The sequence below is a fragment of the Chiloscyllium plagiosum genome, chromosome 21 (assembly GCF_004010195.1).
Source record: "Chiloscyllium plagiosum isolate BGI_BamShark_2017 chromosome 21, ASM401019v2, whole genome shotgun sequence".
In the NCBI taxonomy this organism is placed as follows: domain Eukaryota; kingdom Metazoa; phylum Chordata; class Chondrichthyes; order Orectolobiformes; family Hemiscylliidae; genus Chiloscyllium; species Chiloscyllium plagiosum.
The window spans coordinates 52,410,974-52,434,056 of record NC_057730.1 but is presented as its reverse complement, the minus strand read 5'-3'; the positions used below and the strand labels follow the sequence as shown (position 1 = coordinate 52,434,056).

Genomic DNA, 23,083 nt, shown 5'->3' with positions numbered 1-23,083 from the left:
AGGAATGCTTACCTTGAAGAAGTTCTCCTCCTCTCTCCACAAGAATACCTTCTCCCCAGCCCCAGCCCGCCTCCCATTTATCTCTCCACCCTGGAGGCACCCTGCCTTCAGTCCTGAGGAAGGGCTTTTGCCCGAAACGTCGATTTTCCTGCTCCTTGGATGCTGCCTGACCTGCTGTGCTTTTCCAGCGCCACTCTAATCATAATTCAAAATAACCCTTCACACAGCTCCAAACATCTAAGATGTTTTTCTAACAATAAACAGTGTATAATGGGCTCGCATGTAACCTATTAATTCATTGTGAATCCAGCTTTACCACCATTCCTAAATTTTAAGTGCTGAAGGCTGTGCACGTCACTACTTAACATACAAAGGAATAGGAAAACACAAACTTACATCTGTTATATCAGTCTAAATCAGAGCAATTTTACAACGCTACAAAATAATTGCTAGTGTTTTCCAGCTGACTTACTTTTTTAACTGTCCTTTTTGAGAATTAGGTTGTATTTTCTATATGCTTGTTATTGTATCGCAATCTGTTACATTAATGTGACCCATGTTTCCCAAACTGAACCCTCTTAAAGCTGCTAGAATGGATAGCCACATGACAGAATGGACACAGGAAGGATGTTCCTGAGTAACCTTTAAGTCCAGCACAGTCTAAGGGTGGAGTCAGCCATTCAAGACTCGGGTGAGGAGAAATATCTTCACCGAGAGGGTGGTGACCCTGTACAATTCTCTACCATAGAAAGCGATTGAGGCCGAAACTTCAAATGTTTTCAAGATGAAGTCAGGTATCATTTTTATGGTTGACGGGTTGTAGGGTATGGGGAGAAAGTGGGAACAGGGGACTGAGTTGGATGATCAGCCATGATCATATTGAATGGTGGAGGAGGCTTGAAGGACCGAATGGCCTACTCCTGCTTCTACCTTCTGCTTTTTTAAAACCTACTTTTCTGTGATTTGATAGCTTCAAACTTTAACTTTCACAACAGTGATGTCTTTAACCAGATTCCAGTTATAACCCACACCACCCCTCAATGTGAAAATCTACCATCTGGGTTACTTCAGATCAGTAGAACCAGGAATTTTTCCAAATGCACTCTGGCCTCAGCAGAAATCATTTTTAAAAATTTAAAAATTAAAGGAAGACAGAATGATTAAATTACTCTTTTAAAAGGATGGTCGAGAAACTGTAATCATCAGGCTTCCATTCTATAAGGGTTAAAACCTTTATCCATGTTGGAGAGGGATTTTAAAGAGCAGTCTGATACCCATGTTCAGAAGCGCAAATTGATGTTTATTTGAGCTTTTTACCACACTTGTGGGCGAGACCACAGACTGCTCTGTAGCTGGCTTTTACGTTGAACCCATTTGCCCTCTTAATTACAACTCAGGTCAGAGGTGAGTGATACTCTTCCTTTCCCAAGGCTATTTATACATGATGGTTATATGCAACATTGATATCCATGCTTGCCACATCTCCTCTGACCTACACGTCCAATCCTGTGAATACACGATCAATGACGGGCAACTTCATGGTGCACCCTAGGTCGTCCCGTCATCTCATGATGTTTGCCAGACCCCCAATCACCTGCCCTTGGACTCTTATGATTATTGACCACATCCCAGCACCAATTGTTATGTCCCTTCCTAGACATTTGCCAACCGCATCATGTATTTGCTTTTTGCTAATGACTTTTCAAATTCGGTCATGTGATTCATATCCCTTGCTGATCTTAGTACAGAAGACTAAAAACAATGTTTATTTCTACTAATTGTTATAATATTTTAAATGTCAGCTCTAATATAAAGTTACTTATAAAGTTATACATAGTTTAACCTAACACTATGATTCTGTGACAAAGCTAACACTTTCGGGAGCAGTTTCCCAATTAGCCGACTGGTGACACGGCAGCTGTTTATTCTCTCTGTCGTGGTGACCCTGTTTCAGAATTGCTTCTGCCTACCTCCCACCACACTATGGTACTCTTATAAGATTATCTGATTATACCTTTTTTATTATTCTAATCTGCAATGGCACGGTGGCACAGTGGCACAGTGGTTAGCACTGCTGCCTCACAGCGCCTGAGACCCGGGTTCAATTCCCGCCTCAGGCGACTGACTGTGTGGAGTTTGCACGTTCTCCCCGTGTCTGCGTGGGTTTCCTCCGGGTGCTCCGGTTTCCTCCCACAGTCCAAAAGATGTGCAGGGTCAGGTGAATTGGCCATGCTAAATTGCCCGTAGTGTTAGGTAAGGGGTAAATGTAGGGGTATGGGTGGGTTTCGCTTCGGCGGGTCGGTGTGGACTTGTTGGGCCGAAGGGCCTGTTTCCACACTGTAATGTAATCTAATCTAAATCTAATCTAATCTTATATAAACTAGCCTCTGCATTCAAAGGCCAACTGCCTTCAGAAATATAATTCCCCATTATCGAATAAATATAAACTTCTATTCTTGTTTGAACATGTGTCTACTCTAATATATAAACAGAATTATTTAAAAATCCTCATTTCAGCTTTCCCTTTCTATTTCATAAAAGTCAGAAATCTCAAATCAAATGGTTTTCATGTGAGCTGCTTTATCAGAGTCTTGCTGTTTGCATTCTAGTCTCATCTTTCTAACACTCAAAGTCTGTCTGTGAAAGACATGAGTTGAGCTCTACGAATCGCTGCATCCTTCAAATCCTTGTGTCAATTAAGAAGAAAACCTGTAATAACCATTTGTTATATTCAGCCATGGGAAATTACAACTGTCTACATTTTGGGTTCTTCTGTAATCTTTGAAAGAGCAACTAAGAAATGAAGGAAGCAACGGGTACCTTTGCTTTTGCTGGGTAGATCATTTTAATGAATGGAACTATTTCATCTTCAGAGCTGATCATCCCTGTGATTTGGAGCTGATCGCTGAACTGAAGTTTCGCGATCCCTTCAAAGCACTTCTTCAGGTGTGGCTGTACTCGAAGCGGGTCCTTGGTTTCCGAGAGAATCTCAAGCAGTTCATCATTGGACAAGAAAAAGAATCTGAAGAGAAAAGCAACAGCGGGACAAAGAGAGCAAGTAAATGAACTCAATCTGACAACATTAGACTTTAATACACAATGCAGGGTGAGGAGGGAGGATACATGGGAGCGAGGATGTGGAGCAGGTTGTACCAACACAACTACAACAGTGGACAATTCTCAGTTGAAGAAAAAGGAAGACATCTCAGCCAGTCTGAAAGGAAGAAGGTGTCATCAAAGCAAGTTCAATGGAATCAAAGAAAAGCAGGGACAAAATGTTTTTAGAAGAAACTGGTTGGTCAGAGATAGAATCATGGACAATTATACTTTTGTTCCTACAAATTGAAGTGCTTCCTGATCTACCCCAGGTCTCAGGAATCTCTGCAGCTGAACATCTGCGTGTCACTCAAACTGGAGATGGATGATTGGTGTACCAAAGCCCCCAACAGATATTGCTCCGATATCAAAATTATCCCACTCCCATGATTTAGGAGGGGCTTCAGAGTGATGGGTAATGGAGCACGTGAATCCCTGTCTGCTGCATGCTTGCTGGCAGAGCAGGATCCTTGCAGAGGATCCTGGGTGCTCTTGTGCATGAACACAAAAAGTCCGCTTCCAGGTGCCATAGGTAATTAAGAAGGCAAAGGGCATGTTGTCCGTCATTGTTTGAAGGATGGAATTTAAAAATAGGGAGGTTATACTACAGCTTTTTTGGATGCCGGTGAGGCCCCATCTGAAGAACTGTGTACAGTTTGGTCTCCTTACTTGAGAAAGGATGTGTTGGCATTGGAGAGGGTGCAGAGGAGGTTCACTGGGTTGATTCCGGCATTGAGGGAGTTGGCTTATGAAGAGAGATTGAGTAGACTGGGATGATATTCATTGGAATTTAGAAGAATGATGGGAGATCTAACAGAAACATATAAAATTATGAAGGGGATAGATAAAATAAATAGAAGCAGGGAGGTTGTTTCCAACCAGGGAAGGGGAAACTGGAACCAGGGGGCATAACCTCAAAATAAAGGGGAGTAGATTTAGGACTGAGTTGAGGTCCTCAAAGGGTTGTGAATCTATGGAATTCCCTGCCCAATGAAGCAATTAAGGCTACCTCATTGAATGATTTTAAGGCAAAAACAAATAGATTTTTGAACAGTAAAGGAATTAAGAGCTATGGTGAGTGGAAGGGTACATGAAGCTGAGTGTATGAAAAGATCTTATTGAATGGTGGTACAGGATCGACAGGCCAGTTGGCCTACTCTTGCTCCTATTTCTTATGTTCCTTACGTTCTTGTATTTTTCTTGGGCTCTGAAGCACTGGGAGGTTGGAGCTGCATCTACTTCAGAATAGAGCTCTTTGTATTTGCAGTGGATGTGACAAGGTAAACAGGATACTCAAGTCTGCACTGCTGCTTGGTGGGTTGTGAATTAGCTGTACCTAAGTTCACAATACTCTCTTTATCATTACAACATAAGTGGTGACTGGTGGAATACAACCAGAATAGCCAAAGAAATTGGTTATTAAATATAACCAATATTTAATTGGTTATATTTAATATAGCCAATATAAATATTTATGTTTTTATTTATAACATATATTATGTGTATACGCATCAGATGCCTCAATAAGAACATCCACCACATCTTGGATTATTGAGATACAATAATAGTCTTGCTACTTGTGGGCTAGATTCAGGTTCAAGTTCTACCTACTCCTGAGGTGTATTACATCAGAACAGGCTGATTAAAGATATTTATCTCTTACATCTAAAATACTGCTATTTTTAAACTTTTTATACTTTGATATGAAGAAAAATCACCGCATATTTTAGAAGGGATCTATTACCTTGGGAAGTAGAGTCTTTTCTTCTCCAGATATAAATTAAGTCCTTTCTGGATGTCCTCCAGGAGAACATTAGCCTCCAAAAGTCTTTCCAGCATATTGGGCTGAGACGTTGCTACCAAAACATGGGTATCTTTTACCTTGCAACAAAACAGTCAAACACCACAGGTGAGAACATGACAATTCTGTGTTATCACGTCTCCTTCGGAACACATCAAAAGTTATACATACTCAGCATAGAATTCAATCATAGACTATAATCTATATTAAGCCAACTATTATTTATTATGAAGTCTCTGGGGTAGACTGCTTTATCTCACCGCCCAACTCCATTTTAATTTAGCTCTCTACTTCTCCCTCACCATTGACAATCTTTCATTGCTCTTATGGGTTTTGTATGTAAATTAGTCAGTTGGAAACATGGGGGGATTTACTGGTGGTGGCAACAGGTGAAAATTGCCACAGGTGACTTGGTGGTGATAAAAGCTGTTCAGTTGTATGTGATAGCACGTCCGGGTGTAGAAAGAGAGAGAAAAACCAGTCTCTGGTCTGTAATGCGGTTGTACCAGTAGGTGATGCTGTAAATGTATTAAATCAGGCAGTCCGTGGCTTCACCAGGTGGATATTTCATCTTCAAATCCATTTAATGTTGTTGCTACTTGGTACTCCTCATTGAACCAGAGTTGCTCACCACACTTGATGATAGTTGTAGAGTGAGGGATGGTCCAGTCCAATGCGTTCCAGATTGTTGGGGAGAAAGGTTCTACTGTCGCTCTTGGCTAATTGCCTCTCATGGATATCCAGTCTTAACCCACTGGATCCTATCTGCATCTATCCTGTTTACTGCAGTGGATGTGCTACACAACACAATGGAGGGCATCTTCAGTGTGAAGATGGGGCTAAGTCCACAAGGGCTATACGTTGGCACCCACTGTGACAGGGGTGCATTGACAATAAAGTGGAATCAGTATCCTTATCATCTCATTAATGCTGTCAACATTCTGAAAACGGTCCATTGCTATGTGCTAGAAGCACCCTCCTGTTCACAATGGGTAGATCCAAATAGTTGTAAACCCAAACAAAAAATCAGGAGCTTCCTAAACTCAGGGCACAATTGACATGCACTTTTTTAGCCTCCTGTAACACACAGATCAAAACCAGTTTTGACCAACAAAGATTTGCAAACAGAAAAGAGTATGTATGTGATTGGAGGGAAACAGAAAATCACGTTCTGAATAGAGCAACTGCAAATCAAATGTAAGAAAATGTTATTCTTAGCCCTAGCTTGTACCACAGTTATAGAAGGAAGTGGTTGGGCAGCCAGTCGCTGCTTTCAAATCCTCCTGCATTATCTAAGGTTTAAGTTGGAAAGGAGATTTCTAACATTTGGCAATCCTAAACTCTAAATTTTCATTCTATTTTTTCACAGCATGTGTGTCTCTCTGGCAAGATCAGCACTTGTTGCCTGTCCCTAATTGCCCCTTGAATTGAGTAACTTACTGGGTCATTTCAGAGGGCAGTTAAGAATCCACCACCACAAGTTGGCTAGACCAAAGGCTGTCAGATTATATTAGATTTCCTACAGTGTGGAAATAGGCCCTTTGGCCCAACCAGTCCACACCGACCCTCCAAAGAGTAACCCACCCAGACCCATTTCCCTCTCACTAATGTACCTAACACTATGGACAGTTGAGCATGGCCAAATCACCTGACCTGCACATCTTTGGACTGTGGGAGGAAACCGGAGCACCTGAAGAAAACCTATGCAGACACGGGGAGAATGTGCAAACTCCACACAGACAGTCACCCAAGGCTGGAATTGAACCGGGGACCCTGTGCTGTGAGGCAGAGTGCTATCCACTGAGCCACCGTGCCACCGTAAATGGCTGTTAATGAACTCGGTGTTTTTTTAACAACAATGAAGATAATTATCATCACTAGATTAGCTTTTAACTCTGGATATTTTAGAATTGATTTTAAATTCCATCAGCTCCTCAGGTAGGATTTGAACCCATGACCCAGAGCATTGATCTGGGCCTACGGATTACTGATCCAGTAACATTATCACTTAACCACTGGTTGTCCTACCTCCAGTTCAAATCATCCCTATATTGAACAGGTGATTTACTTACAGCTTCCAACATAATGTCTTTCCAGTAGCCGTCTACAATACCAAATTTCCGACCTTCTTCTGGCATTTGAGCAATGATATCCTCAGAGCTAAAGATAGGCTCAAGGTACAACCACGTGGCCTGACACTTTAACCAGGCATCTAGAATATTCTGCATTAGGACAAGCTTCTCCTCCCAGACCTGAGTTATTAAAAATTACAAACAAGACAAAAATCATTAGGATGATATAAGATAGCAGAAGTGTAGTCTATCTTAGCAGACTCGAAGGCTGATTGGCCTACTCCTGCTGTTAGTTCCTAGCTTCTATAATGTTATGGGCCAGACCAGACCTCCTCAAAATATATTATAAAGATAGTCTAGACCCTAAGATTTTATTTTTTAAAAGTAAATGTTAGTTAAATTTATTCAATACAATAAAAGAAAAAATAAAATTATTGGCTTAGCTGTAACTCTATTGAAATGCTTAATAAAATAATAGATTAGTTAGCTACTAAGCAGTAACTGTTACCACATAGTAATATCCCATATATACATCCTCGTCAAAAGGCAAATTCAGAAAACAGAGTGTCTCACATGCAACTCCAGCAGAAGGAAGAGAACCCCCAGCTTTTAGCAGTAACCAAGAGAAGAAACAAACAGCTTTCATTTCCTCAAGACCCCATCAGCAACTGCTATCACCAAAAACTAAAAGAAAAACCTAAAAAATCTTTAAGGATAGCAGAGATGATTCTCAATAGGAGTGAAAGTGACAGGGTAGTTGTTAAGGGAGACTTTAACTTTCCAAATAGGAATACTATAGTTCAAGTAGTTTAGATGGGTCAGTTTTTGTCTATTGTGTGTAGGAGGGTTTTCTGACACAGTATGTAGACAGGCCAACAAGGGGCGAGGCCACATTAGATTTGGTACTGGGTAATGAACCTGGCGAGGTATTAGATTTGGAGGTAGGTGAGCGCTTTGGTGATAGTGACCACAATTCAATTATGTTTACTTTAGCAATGGAAAGGGAAAGGTATACACCAGAGGGCAAGAGCTACAGATGGGGGAAAGGCAATTACGATGCGATTAGACAAGGTATAGGATGCAGAGGATGGGGAAAGAAACTGCAGGGGATGGGGACAATAGAAATGTGGAGGTTATTCAAGGAACAGCTACTGCATGTCCTTGATAAGTGTGTACCTGTCTGACAGAGAGCAGGAGCCATTGTCTACTAAGGAAGTTGAAAATCTTGTCAAGAGGATGAGATGTGAAGGCTCAGTTAGGGTGTTTGAGAATTACAAAGTAGCCAGGAAAGACCTAAAGAGAGAGCTAAGCGAGGAGGGGACATGAGAAGTTGTTGGCAGATAGGATCAGGAAAACCCAAAAGCTTTCTATAGGTATATAAGGGATAAAAGAATGACTAGAGTAGGACTAGAGCCAATCAAGGGCAGTGGTGGGAAGTTTTGTGTGTGTAGTCAGAAGAGAGCAGGGATGTGCTAAAATAATATTTTTGTCAGCATTCACACTGGAAAAAGACAATGTTGTCAAGGAGAATACTGAGAAACAGGATACTAGACTAGATGGGACTGAGGTTCACAACGAGGAGGTGTTAGAAATTCTGGAAAGGGTGAAAATTGATAAATCCCCTGGGCCAGATGGGATGTATCCTAGGATTCTCTGGGAAGCCAATTAGGAGATTGCTGAGCCTTTGGCCTTGATCCTTATGTCATCATTGTCTACAGGAATAGTATCCATGAGACTGGAGGATAGCAAATATTGTCCTCTTGTTCATGATGGGGAGTAGAGACAACCCTGTTAACTATAGACCAGTAAGTCTTGCTTTGGTTGTGAGTAATGTGTTGGAAAATGTTATAAGATATAGGATTTATAATCATCTTGATACGAATAAGTTGATTAGGGATAGTCAACACAGTTTCATGAAGGGTAGGTCGTGTCTCATAAACCTTATTGAGTTCTTTGAGATGGTGACCAAACAGGTGGACGAGGATAAAGCCGTTGATGTGGTGTATATGGATTTCAGTAAGGCGTTTGATAAGGTTCCCCATGGTAGGCTACAGCACAAAATACGGAAGCATGAGATTGAGGGCAATTTAACAGTTTGGATCAGAAATTGGCTAGCTGAAAGAAAACAGAGGGTGGTGGTTGATGGGAAATGTTCATCCTGGAGTTCAGTTACTAGTGGTGTACCGCAAGGATCTGTTTTGGGTCCACTGCTCTTTGTCATTTTTATAAATGACCTGGATGAGGGCATAGAAGGACAGGTTAGTAAATTTGTGGATGACACTAAGGTCAGTGGAGTTGTGGATAGTGCTGAGTGATGTTGTAGGTTACAGAGGGACATCGATAAGCTGCAGAGCTGGGCTGAGGGGTGGCAAATGGAGTTTAATGTGGAAAAGTGTGAAGTGATTCACTTTAGAAGGAGCATCAGGAATGCAGAGTACTGGGCAAATGGTAAGATTCTTGGTAGTGTAGGTGAGCAGAGATATCTCGGTGTCCATGTTCATAGATCCCTGAAAGTTGCTACCCAGGTGGATAGGACTGTTAAGAAGGTATACGGTGTGTTAGCTTGTATTAGTAGAGGGATTGAGTTTCAGAATTGAGAGATTGAGGTCATGCTGTAGCTGTACAAAACTCTGGTGCGGCTGCACTTGGAGTATTGCGTGCATTTCTGGTCACCACATTATAGGAAGGATGTGGAAGCTTTGGAAAGGGTGCAGAGGAGATTTACTAGGATGTTGCCTGGTATGGAGGGAAGATCTTATGAGGAAAGATTAAGGGCCTTGAGACTGTTTTGTTAGATAGAAGAAGGTTGAGAGGTGACTTAATTGAGACATGTCAGATAATTAGAGGGTTAGATAGGTGGACAGTGAGAGCCTCTTTCCTCAGATAGTGATGGCTAGCACGAGGGGGCATAGCTTTAAATTGAGGGGTGATGGATGTAAGACAGATGTCAGAGATAGTTTCTTTACTCAGTGAGTAGTAGGGACATGGAACACACTGCCTGCAACATTGTATACTCGCCAACTTTACGGGCACTTAAATGGTCATTGGATAAGATGTGGACAAGAATCGACTAGTATAGGTTAGATGGGCTTCAGACTGGTTTCACAGGGTGGTGCAACATCGAGGGCCGAAGAGCCTGTACTGCACTGTAAAGTTCTATGTTCTCCGTTCTATGTTCTATCTTGGTTCTCCGAGAGCTTGACCACACCAACTTGTGCTACTTCTATTGTTCCAATGTTCAAAAAGCACCAAGGTCTCAAGAGCTGTTTACTTTCTCACAGACCACTCTTCAGCTCTCTTTCAATCTCTCTCTTAAAAGGAACCAGAACAAAGAACACCTCGTAAAGCCACAGTATCATCACAATAACAATCAAGTAATAAAGTCCCATCCATTTCGCTTGGGGGAATTTGATTTTTTAAAGAACATATTTCACAGTAAAATGTGATTTGTACATTATTTCTATTATCTAATCAAACTGTGTTTTTGAAAAAAGTATAGCTTGTACCGAAAACATATAAAAAATCCAAAAAATGGACTCAAATTATAATGTTTTTATTACTTTTAAAAGCTTTACGCAGATAACTGGTTAATGTATTTTGCTACTTGAACTGCTTCCCATCACATTGCAAATTCAGTTCTAAAATTTAAGATAAACCGCAGGTATAGATTTACTTATTAAAATATATTCCATTTATTATCGGTGCAGAATTAGACAATGGTTCCTAGCTCATTGTGTTTAGTATTGGTGTGTTCCAAATGGACTCCCTTATCTATTTGTTCCTACCTTACACTCAGCTTCAATAGGCTTGATAAATGGAGATCCACGCATTGTCTGGGTTTTAATGACATGGTCATCCAGCAGTACCTGGATATCATCCACTGAGGACAGTATGCTTATATTCTGAAAATGTAGGAGGTTACAGTAAGGAATCTTATCAGTAAGTGATAGGAATCAGTGTAGTTTATCTACAACTTCACATTAAGGTACCAGCTTCTGAGCCATAGTTATGACGTCAAATTAGATTTTCAAAATAATTGACATTTACAGTAATATGACTGTAGTGATTGGAACCAATGAATCTTATTGACTATGAGATCCTCAATTGGGATTGTTAACCTGAGCCCATAGGGGAGTCTTGGCTGACAGATATAAACAGGGGATTTGGAGTATTGCCTCTGAATCAGGGACTAGCTCTAAGCTGGCTGGTTACAGCCAGTGTATAGATTCTGTTAAAGTTACAGTGGCTGACCACCCAATATAATAGTGAAAAGCCTGTTTTTAAGCCTTTGGTGATACAAATCAGCCCTAATATTCTCTAAAAGAATTACAGAGCGATTCAGAGTGTGAATGTGGTTAACCATTTGATAAGACATTGGAGCAGCAGTAGGCCATTCAGCCCATTGACTTTGTTCCAATATTCAATTAGATCATTGGTTGATCTGATAATCCTCACCTCTACCTTTTGTCTTTTCCCCATAACCCCAAAGATCAACAATCTATCTTAGCCTTGAAAATACAGGGTGGCACCGTGGCTCAGTGGTTACCACTGCTGCCTCACAGCACCAGAGTCCCAAGTTCGATTCTGGCCTCGGGCAACTGGCATTGTGTGGAGTTTGCACGTTCTCCCCCTGCCTGTGTGGGTTTCCTCCGGGTGCTCCGGTTTCCTCCCACAGTCCAAAGATGTGCAGATCAGGTGAATTGGCCATGCTAAATTGCCCATAGCGTTAGGTGCATTAGTCAGAGGAAAATGGGTCTGGGTGGGTTACTCTTTGGAGGATCGGTGTGGACTTGGTGGGCTATAGGGAATCTAATCTAAACCTAATAATTCAGCCTCTGCAGCTCTCTGCAATACAGAGTTAGATATATTCTCCATCCTCTGAGAAAAGAAGTGACGCCTCATAGAATTGCTAAAGTGTGGGAGCAGCGCAATTTGGCCCATCAAGTCCACACTGACCCTCTGAAGAACATCCCACTCATCCATCTTATCCCTGTAACCCTGCATTTCCCAAGACTAATCCACCTAGCCTACACATCCCTGGACACTATGAGTAATTCCCCATGGTCAATCCACCTAACATGCACATCTTTGGACTGTGGGAGGAAAGTGGAGCACCCTGAGGAAACCCACACAGACATGGGGCAAATGTGCAAACTCCACAAAGACAGTCGTCTGAGGGTGGGATTGAACTAGGGTCCCTGATTCTGTGAGATAGCTGTGCTAACCACTGAGCCACCACGCCACCCTCTGACTCTCCCACAAAGGGAAACAACCTTTCTGAATTTACCCTGTCAAGTCCCCTAGGAATTCTGCATGTTTCAATAAGGTTGCCTCGCATTCTTCTGTATTCCAACAAGTGCAGGCCCAACCTCTCCTCATAGCATAATCCCTCCATACCCAGTATTAGCCTATTGAACCTTCTCTTAACTGTCTCCAATGCCTGTTCATTCTTCCTTAGGTAGGATCTGAGATCTTTCCTTACCCCAGCCCACTGATGCTGCAATCAGCAGGAAAAGCCTTGTTGCCACTGTGACTGAGAGCAACCATTTCAGCAGACAGTACCAAAGACGGTATTTACTGGGCAGCTCAAATCCTGTGACTAGACACAATAAAGTTGCCAAGTTTTAGGCAAAATTGTTCAGGATTAATCAGCCAATATTAAATATTTGCTCGCATGGTATACAAGTGAAGAGGTTCATTGTTTTTCAATTCTCTTAGTTTGAAACATACTCACCGTGTCCCTGTACTTTGAAAAGTTGAAGATTAACTCCACCCATTCTGATTTCATCTTTGCAAGAGCTTTCTCCAGTGAATACTCTTTGCTGGCTGCGACACCAATCTCTTCCAGTCTAGACATATCAGTAAATACGTATGCAATTTAAGATTTGCATATAGAAAAAACACTCTATTTTATAAACCCCATCAACAAAATATAAATGCATGAAACACACTCATTGTTATAGGATATCAGAATTTCTGTAAGTGACATAATACAGGGGTGGAGTAAGATTCATGCTCCTCTGTGTTCACATGGAGAGTTCTTCAGACAAGCATTACCATCGCAAAGAGATCATGGCACAGATTAGAGCATCATTTACTCTGTATGACAGGGAGGACAAAGGTCAACACTTTGGTGACCCTCTTGCATATCATGACCTGGCAGTTGAAAGACAGTAAAACTGGCCAATGTGCCACACTAGTCTTACTCATTTCATAGGTACTTTCTAAATCCCCTGTTCAGAGATGTTATTATACAGCTCTGCAGCAGGTAAGACTCGAATATGGGTCCCCTGGTTCAGAGGAAGGGGGATTACCGCTGCACAAGAGCACCTCAGTGCCTCCATTTTAGATATTTTCTAATGAACTTTGCTCAGTCACGCGTCCACAGTAAGTGCGATTTGAACCATGGCTCCTGGCTCAGAGATAGGGACACTCCCAATGACAACAAGGGCTGCCAAATCAACCTGTCCAGACTTGTTGTGAGACATTTCCATTATGGGTGGGACTTGAACTAAAACGTTCTGAGCCAGGGGCAGGGACACTACCATTGTACCGTGACTTCAGCTAGCATCAGTCTTATATACTTCAAAATGGAGGTTCAATATGACAAATATGTTCATTCCCAAGCAAAGTTCCCTCTAAGCTGCATGCAGGCAGCTGTTCCAATGTCCTGTGTACAGCGATTGGTGGGCCAATACAGAATCCAATATTTCCTGCTGATTGCAGCATCAGTGAGCTGGGGTAAGGAAAGATCTCAGATTCTATCTAAGGAAGAATGAACAGGCATTAGAGGCAGTCCAGAGAAGATTCAATAAGCTAATACTGGGTATGGAGGGATTATGCTATGAGGAGAGGTTGGGCCTGCACTTGTTGGAATACAGAAGAATCCACTTCCATCAGTTCCTGCTGCATATAGACCTCAGTGGTCCATGCAAAAACAAGAAGGATTTTAGGAACATCATAGAATCCCTAGAGTGTGGAAACAGGCCATTCAGCCCATCAGGTTTGTCAAGTCGACATCAATTTTCCAAATAGCATCCCCCCCTTACCTGTAATCTTGCATTTCCCATGGCTAATCCATCTAACTTGCGCATCTTTGGACTGTAGGAGGAAACAGGAGCACCAGGAGGAAACAAATGCGGACATGGGGAGAATGTTTGTGTGGAGTTTGCACAGTCGCCCGTGGTCGAAATGGAACCCGGGTCCCTGGAACTGTAAGGCGGCACTAACCACTGAGCCATCATGCCTCCCATCGTTACCAAGTATTGCTGTTTTTTTTCATTTGCTTTTGCTCTCTGGCTGGGGACTGGTTTCAGATCTGTTCAGTGAAATCTGATAGCTGGTCCAGTCACTTTAGGGTCTGTTGACGTTCAGGTGTTGAGGAAATAGTGCGAAAGGAAAAACAAGGCGGTAACTATCTGAATTGCTTACTTCTCGCTGTAATTTGCAAGTCCAAATTCTAGCATTTCCTGCAAGGTGGTATCTTTTTGTGGTTTCACGTCAAATCCAACAATATTGCTGATCTGAAAACAAACCATTGGTCAGTACAGAACTTAAAGAATCTAAAATTTCTAGTTTGTTTAAAATATCCTAAAAACACAATACATTCTGTAGTTCTTTTTGCTTTTCTTTCAGTAGGTCTCCCACAACCTGCTGAGAGAAGTGGATGGGGGCTTTTACATCTTGGGGTATGCGTTTTAAATGGTCAGTGCGTTGACTATAAGAGTTAGGATGTCATGGTCATTTGTTCATAAATTCATAAGATATTGGAGCAGAATTAGGCCATTCTGCCCATAATGTCTACTCTGCCATTTAATAATGGCTCCCATCTATTTTCCTGGCTTCTCCCCACAACCTTTCAACCCATTACCAATCAAAAATCCATCTAACTCCTCCTTAAATTTATTCACTGTCCCAGCATCCACCGCACTTTGGGATAGCAAATTCCACAGATTTATAACCCTTTGGGAGGAGTACTTTCTCCTCAACTCTGTTTTAAATTTGCTACCCTTTATCCTAAGTCTATGACCTCTTGTCCAAGAATGCCCCACAAGAGGAAGCATCCACTCTATGTCTATTTTACACACGATTTGGAGATGCCAGTGTTGGACTGGGGAGTACAAAGTTAAAAATCACACAACACTAGGTTATAGTCCAACAGGTTTAATTGGAAAGCTAGTGCGCTTCCAATTTAAACCTGTTGGACTATATAGCCTGGTGTTGTGTGATTTTTAACTTTATTTTATACACCCTTTTATCAGCTTGAATACCTCAATTCGATCCCCCCTCATTCTTCTAAGTTTGAGAGGGTACAGGCCTAAACTGTTCAATCTCTCTTCACATGACAAACCCCTCTCTCTGAGATCAACCTAACAAACCTCCTCTGAACTATTTCTAATGTCACTACATCTTTCCTTAAATAAGGGGACCAAAACTGTGCACAATACTCCAGGTGCGGTCTCACCAATTCCTTGTATAGTTTCAACAATACTTCCTTCCTTTATATTCTAATCCTTTAGTTCTAAAGGCCAACGTTCCATTCATTTTCTTTTTTATCTGCAGTACCTGCATGCTAGTTGTCTGTGAGTCATGAACAAGGACACCAGATCCCTCTGTACCAAAGCACCCAAAAGTCTCACCCCATTTAGATAACATGTTGCGGCTATATGGAACATTAATGAGGCCACTTTTAGAAAACTATGTTCACTTCTGGTCTCCTTGCTATCGGAAAGACATGGTTAAATTTGAAAGGATTCAGATAAGATTCACAAGGATGTTGCCAGGGTTGAATGGTTTGAACTTTAGGGAGAGGCTGAAACAGGCTGGGGCTGTTTACTCTGGAGCATCGGAGGCTGAGGGGTGACCTTATGCAGGTTTATAAAATCATAAGAGGCATGGATAGGACGAATAGCCAAGGTCTTCTTCCCAGAATAGGGCAGTCCAAAACAACAGGGCATAGGTTTAAGGTGAGAGGGGAAAGATATAAAAAGGACTTGAGAGGCAATGTTTCCACGCAGAGGGTGGTGCGTGTATGGAATGAGCTGCCAGAGGAAGTGGTGGAGATTGGTACAATTACCAATATTTAAAAGGCATCTGGATGGGTATATGAATAGGAAGAGTTTAGAGGGATATGGACCAAATGCTGACAAATGGGACTGGATTAATTTAGGCTATCTGGTCAGCATGGACATGTTGGACTGAAGGGTTTGTTTCCATGCTGTACAATTTTATGACTCTATGGCTCTAAGACAGAAAAAATGTCATGTTCATAAACTAGTTTGGATGTCACAATATCTTTCTGCTTAAAATGTTCGCTTACACCACTCTTGAGGAGGAAGAATTTGTATTAGTGCCTGACTTGATTGTCCAACTGTGATTCAACTGAAACCCATTTGGGGTAATTTTATCTTCAGGAATGACATAAAAGGCAAATTTCATTTCATTATACACAAGACCAATTTCTCTTTCAATAACTTCACCACGCAAATGAAAAAAGTTGAAATTATGCCAGTGTGTGATAAACTGCAGTCTTGTTCTCAGCCAGTACCACTAGAGTGAAATAGCAACATCAGGGACCCCTACTTTCATCAAAGTTTCAGATTCCTATGCCATGCCAATCAGAAAAGGTTACAATCTGCAGGATCCTTTCAGCTATGCTCCTGACAAGGTAATTTACATTGTGAACATCAGTAATATTGAAATTCTACTGAAGCATATACCTCAGTGTAGAACATGGTGCAAGGAGAGAAGTTAATTTCTAATGCATGCTATTTTGTTTCTGATTTGAAATGCATCAGCTGTATGCCTGACGTGGAATATATATTGTAAATTTTATAGCTATTATATTTGCGTTGTGTTCCACCTTAGAGTGGAACATGCTGTGTGGAGACAATTTGAATTTTGATGCACTTTTGATCACTTTTGAAGTTGAAATGTTCTACAATATATTTTTCAAAATTCTATGAATAAAATACATCTTTGAAAAGAAAGTATTACCTCATTCCAATGTCTATCTTTGATGCCAGGATTACAGATGATTGCTATAATTGGTAGGTGAGGTTTAAATTTCTCAATTTTAAGTTTAGCACTTTCTGCTACACGTTTAGGTCCTGTGATATCTGAGAAAGTCTTTGTCAGTTTATATATTGTTCTCCACATAGTTGAAATATCATTAGTAATCTCCTCAGCATCTAGGCCTTGAAAGGGTCCTACAAAATGAAGAGAGTAGAAATTCCAGCAGCAAGTTAGCAAAATGATCAGAACTATTCCAGTCATTATCTAAAGTTGGATCACGAGCATTCCAGTTTATTTTATAATTCAGACCTTTTAATTACAAAATGTGTTTATATGAGCCAATTTCCGAACATAAAATGAGTAACATAGACTACTTTCCTACACTTCTGTAATGTTGCCCAATGTCATCTGACTTGTAAAATCATACCCAAGTTTACTGTGAAAAATTGCCAATAATTTTGGAAATATCACCAGGGCCAAAAATATCTGGCCTTAGAAATTTTAACATAGAAACATAGAAAATAAGGGAATTAGACTATTCAGCCATTCAAGCCTGCTCCACCATTCAGTACGACCATGGATGATCATGCTACTATAACACCAGGTTATAGTCCAACAGGTTTATTTGGTGGAAGCACTAGCTTTCACAACACTGCTCAGTACCCTGTTACCGTTTTCTCCCCATATCTTTTGTTCACTTTAGCGCCAAGAACTGCATCTAACTCCATCTTGAAAATAATGTTTCAGCTTCAAACATTTTCTGTGGTAGAGAATTCCGCAGGCTCACCACCCTTTGGGTGAAGACATTTCTCCTCATCCTAATCTGAAATGGTCTACTCAATATCCTCAGACGAGCCTGACTCTGGACTCCCTCACCCTCAGAAACCTTCTGGTGTTTACCCTGACTAGTCCTGTTAGAATTTTGTAGGTTTCTAAGAGACATCCCCACTGCCATTCTTCTCAACTCCAGTGAGTATGGTTGTAACTGATCCAGTCTCTCTTCATTCATATATTCTCTCTTGCTGGGAATGAAGGGTTTAGTTATGATGAGAGACTGGATAAACAGGACTTTTTTCACTGGAGCATCGGAGGTTGAGAGGTGACCTTTATAAAATAACGAAGGGTATAGATAACATGAATGGCAGGTGTCTTCCCCCAAGGGTGAAGGATTTCAATACTAGGAGAACTTTTTTTAGGTGAGAGGAGAGAGATTTAAAAAAGACACGAGAGGCAATTTTTTGACACAGAGAGTGGTTTGTATGTGGAATGAACTTCCAGCGAAAGTGGTGGATGCAGCAACGGTTACAACATTTAAAAGACATTTAGGTAAGTACATGAATAGGAAATGATTGGAGGGATATGGGCAAAATGCATGGAGGTGGGACTAGACTAGTTTGGGATTATGGTTAGCATGGATCGGTTGGACCGAAAGGTCTGCTTCCATGTTGTATAACTCTATGATTCTATATGTCAGTCCTGCCATTCCAGGAAGCAGTAAAATTAACTCAACGTTACTCGCAGGGTCTTTACGTTTAATTCTGTATCATTTTAAAATTGTACAGAGTTCAATAAATGGGATTTCCTTTTAATGAAAAATGTTGTCTGAATCAGCAAAAAATGTCACCAATGTTTATATGGAAACTTTAAGGTGATAGAGTTTGTAGACCACAGTGAAAGGGAGACTATCCACTCACTTTAGTTTGTAGACCACAGGGAAAGGGAATCGACGTTTCGGGCATAAGCCCTTCTTCAGGATTCTTGAAGAAGGGCTTATGCCCGAAACGTCGATTCTCCTGCTCATTTGATGCTGCCTGACCTGCTGCACTTATCCAGCAACACATTTTTCATCTCTGATCTCCAGCATCTGCAGTCCTCACTTTCTCCACAGGGAAAGGGAGACTATCCACTCACTCCACATATTTTAACCAGATTTGTACTAAATGATTCCTTTCATTGGTCAAACTCTCAAAACTCACCATTCATCCACATCTCTGATTTAGTGTAGAAATTATACACTGTGTTCCACAGCTGCTCATAAGGCTGCTTCTGGCTGACTGTGACTAGTAATTGAGGAAACTGGGTCATCTTGTGTTCCAAAAGCTCCTCTTCTCTGTTTATAGCCTTAAAAAAACAAAGAATGAGGTTCATTATGGATATTGTTGGCATCAAAGAGACCATTGATGGTATAGTTTTGATATATGAAATGTATTAAGACTCTAAATAATGAAACTCCAGGCAGAAAGTAATATCACTGGAGCTACAGACGCTGTTATGTGAAGTAAAAAGGATTAGAAAGTTTGGGAAGATACAGTTTTGTCCTCTGGAGACACTGGTTTATATAATGTAACAATTCTGTGTTGAATAAGAAAGTTACTTATGAAATAGACGCAGAGGTAGATCATTTCGCTTCTCTAGCCTACTCCACCATTCAATTAGATCATGGTGATCTTCTAACTCATCGTTAATTTTACGCAATTTCCCCATATCCCTTTACTATCTAAATGTCTAACAATCTCCACCCACAGCCCCCAGGCTAGAAAGTTCCAAGAACTCACAACCCTCAAGTGAAGAAATTCCTCCTCATCTCCATCCTAAATTGTCTGCTCATTATTTTGAGATGGTGTCCCCTGATTCTAGACCCTTCTGATCAGGTGGAAATCATCCATATTGCATCCACTCTGTGAGACCTGATAGCATTCTGACTGCTTTAGTGAGATAATTGTCCATTCTTTTAAATTTCAAAGTATGCAATCCCACTCTTTTCAATCTCTCCTTATTGGACAGTCCCATCAATCCTGTCCCTATGGCAAGTACATCATTCTTTCAAAAAGGAAATCAAAACTGCTTGGAATATTTGAGGAGCTGTGATAGAATGCACTACACAGAGGACCAGAAAATAAGGAAATGGATCTGGGTCACAGGGTAGCTTGGAATAATGTTACCACCTCATGGATCAAAGCTTAAACCAATCACATGGGATGCTTCTACATTACCACATATTTGATTGGATTGTATAATAGCAGCATTATTCTGCAGCACAGTGTGAATTAACCTAATAGGAGAAAAAAATAGGAAATGTACTAAGACTTCTAAACAGAGTCCAATAGTGAATGCTTCAGGCAGGAGGTAATGTTACTGATGCTACAGACACTGTTATGTGAAGCAAAAGGTACTAGTTAGTTTGCTAAGATATGGCATCTGTAGAATTTCAAATAAAAATTCCCAAAGTAAACTTCCATAATGGTAATGTCACAGAACAAGTAATTAGATTAGACTCCCTACAGTGTGGAAACAGGCCCTTCGGCCCAACAAGTCCACGTCAACCCTCTGAAGAGCAACCCACCCAAAACCATTTCCCTCTGACTAATGCACCTAACGCTATGGGCAATTTAGCATGGTCAATTCGACTAGGAAACACACACACACACAGAATGCGCAAACTCCACACAGATAGTCATCTGAGGCTGGTATTGAACCTAGGTCCCTAGCGCAGTGAGGCAGCAGTGGTAACCACTGGGCCACCGTGCCGCCCACAACCTACAGGCCCAGGTAAATGCTCTGTGTACATGGGTTCAAATCCCATCATAGCTGCTGATGGAATTTAAATTCAATCAATAAGCATGGAATATAAAATTGATCTCAATAATAGTGACTATGACAATTATCATCGATTACCATAAAAACCTGCCTGGTTCACTAATGGCCTTTAGAGAAAGAAATGTGCCAACCTTACCTCGTCTGTTTAGATGTGACTTGTTGCAATGTGATAGACTCTGCAATGGCCTTGCAAGTCACTTAGTACAGGGGCAATTAGATATGACCAACAAATGCTGCCTTGCCAATGATACATAGATTCCCTGAAAGGTTTTTTAGAAAATTTGGCATTTAGGTCAATTTTATGCTGATATAACTATGAACTAAATATCTACTGCACTTGGAAGATTGGGTGGTGGGTGAGCAGGGTAGCATTGGTTGGTATGGAGTAGATAAATAATAAATAAGTTATCTCGCTGTGTATTATTATGAGAAGCCACAAGGACTGAACACTAGTTGTGATGGCTTGTTCCGAAAGCCTCTCCCTATCAAAATGAGCTTCAAAACATGCCCAACTGAAAAAAGAACATTAACAGAATAATTTGTATCCAGCTACACCAAAAGGTTACCCACATCTGCCTCATCCATGGCTGCGTTCAGATTTTTGGTTAATTCACTGAGTTTTTCCACGTTATTCCTCATTTCATCAAGAGTCATAATTTCTTTCTTCTTGAAGCTGTCAACTTCTTTGCCGTAGGCCACCACTTTCTTTTTAAATTCATTTATTCTAAATGCACAACAAATTATATTAGCAGCAATCATTTCAATACAGAAAAGCCATTGGAAATTTCAGAACACGCAAGAGAGGTTAAATTCAACTGCACCCTGTAAACCGGTGAGGCAATAGTCACTAGCTCTAGTCTGTTGATTACTTGGTAAGTCCATTGTAAAGGACACCTATCTGCTGATTTCAAAGACCAGCCAAATTCAAGTTGTGCTCTTTGCTGGTTTCTATGCTTAACCCCAAGAAGCCGCTATCATGAGCAAACAACTCCAGTTAGTGCCAGCCTCTATCTCTTAAAGATCATGGGTTGAACTTGTGAAACTTGGAACCAATCTACAGGGAAGGGAGACAGCAAACACAATGGATGCTGCATTGGTCACCTTGGTGCTCAAGGTAGAAAAGGAGAGACTCACTGGGGCTGCAGGAAGCCCTCCAGAGACACCATCAAAAAGTATGGAGTGGACAGCTGGGGAGGTCAATGTGAGGAGTCAAATCACAGAATTCGTAGATGCAGGCCATTCAGCCCAAACCCACACTAACCCTCCAAAGAGCTTCCCACCCAGACCCACCCCCCTCCCCTCCCTACCACCCTATCCCTGTAACCCTGCAATTCCCATGGCTAATCTAGCTAGCCTGCACATCCTTGGACACTATGGACAAATTATGCATGGCCAATTCACCTAGCCTGCACATCTTTTGGACTATGGGAGGAAACTGGAGCACCCGGAGAAAATCCATGCACACACAGTGAGAATGTGCAAATTCCATACAGTCACCCAAGGGTGGAATTGAACCTGGATCCCTAGTGCTAACTACTGACCCACTGTGCTGCCTGGTGGCAACTCTTGAGGATCTAGATGCAGTGGCCAAAAGAAGTCCAACAACCTCAGATGACAATGGTCAATGTTTGATTATTTCCCTGTGTGGGCTTTTTCAGTATTGATGTCAAGCTCAGGCCAGGCTTCTTAGTAACTGTTTAATCAATGCTTATTATTCCGCTGTGTGCAATGGCATGGCTATAGCACAGCAAGATCCAAAACCCAATGACACTAACACATAGCCAATGAGGTCACAGTGACATCCCTCCTTACCTCAGGGATCTCAACAGCCATATAACTTTTACAGCACAGAAGAGATCCTTCAATCTATCATGTCCACGGCAGTCATCAAACATGTATCTATTCTAACTTACTTTCTCGCACTTGAGACATAACCTTTGAATGCTTTGGTGTTTCAAGTGCTCATTTAAACAGTCCTTAATTGTGCTGATTCTGGATTAGTGGTGCTGGAAGAGCACAGCAGTTCAGGCAACATCCGAGGAGCAATAAAATTGACGTTTCGGGCAAAAGCCCTTCATCAGGAATACAGGCAGAGAGCCTGAAGGGTAGAGAGATAAATGAGAGTAGGGTAGGGGAGGAAAGTAGCATAGAGTACAATAGGTGAGTGGGGGAGGGGATGAAGGTGATAGGTTGGGAGGGAGGGTGGAGTGGATAGGTGGAAAAGAAGATAGGCAGGTAGGACAAGTCATGGGGATAGTGCTGAGCTGGAAGTTTGGAACTGGGATGAGGTGGGGAAAGGGGAAATGAGGAAACTGTTGAAGTCCACACTGATGTCCTGGGGTTGAAGTGTTCCGAGGCGGAAGATGAGGCGTTCTTCCTCCAGGCGTCTGGTGGTGAGGGAGCGGCGGTGAAGGAGGCCCAGGACCTCCATGTCCTTGGCAGACTGGGAGGGGGAGTTGAAATGTTGGGCCACAGGGCGGTGTGGTTGATTGGTGCGGGTGTC

At 41.5% G+C, this 23,083-nt stretch overlaps 1 protein-coding gene across 1 annotated transcript in view; it reads right to left on the bottom strand.

The window, feature by feature from the left end:
* Positions 1-23,083, bottom strand: part of dnah3 (dynein axonemal heavy chain 3) — a 191,003-nt gene that overhangs the window by 103,775 nt on the left and 64,145 nt on the right. The window contains exons 15-23 of the mRNA XM_043712084.1: positions 21,151-21,304; positions 18,960-19,104; positions 16,966-17,177; positions 14,401-14,492; positions 12,704-12,818; positions 10,755-10,871; positions 6,970-7,149; positions 4,841-4,977; positions 2,821-3,022 (exon numbers count right to left, since the gene is read on the bottom strand). Coding sequence (XP_043568019.1) covers positions 2,821-3,022; positions 4,841-4,977; positions 6,970-7,149; positions 10,755-10,871; positions 12,704-12,818; positions 14,401-14,492; positions 16,966-17,177; positions 18,960-19,104; positions 21,151-21,304 — 1,354 coding nt within the window. The remainder of the gene's footprint in view (positions 1-2,820; positions 3,023-4,840; positions 4,978-6,969; positions 7,150-10,754; positions 10,872-12,703; positions 12,819-14,400; positions 14,493-16,965; positions 17,178-18,959; positions 19,105-21,150; positions 21,305-23,083) is intronic.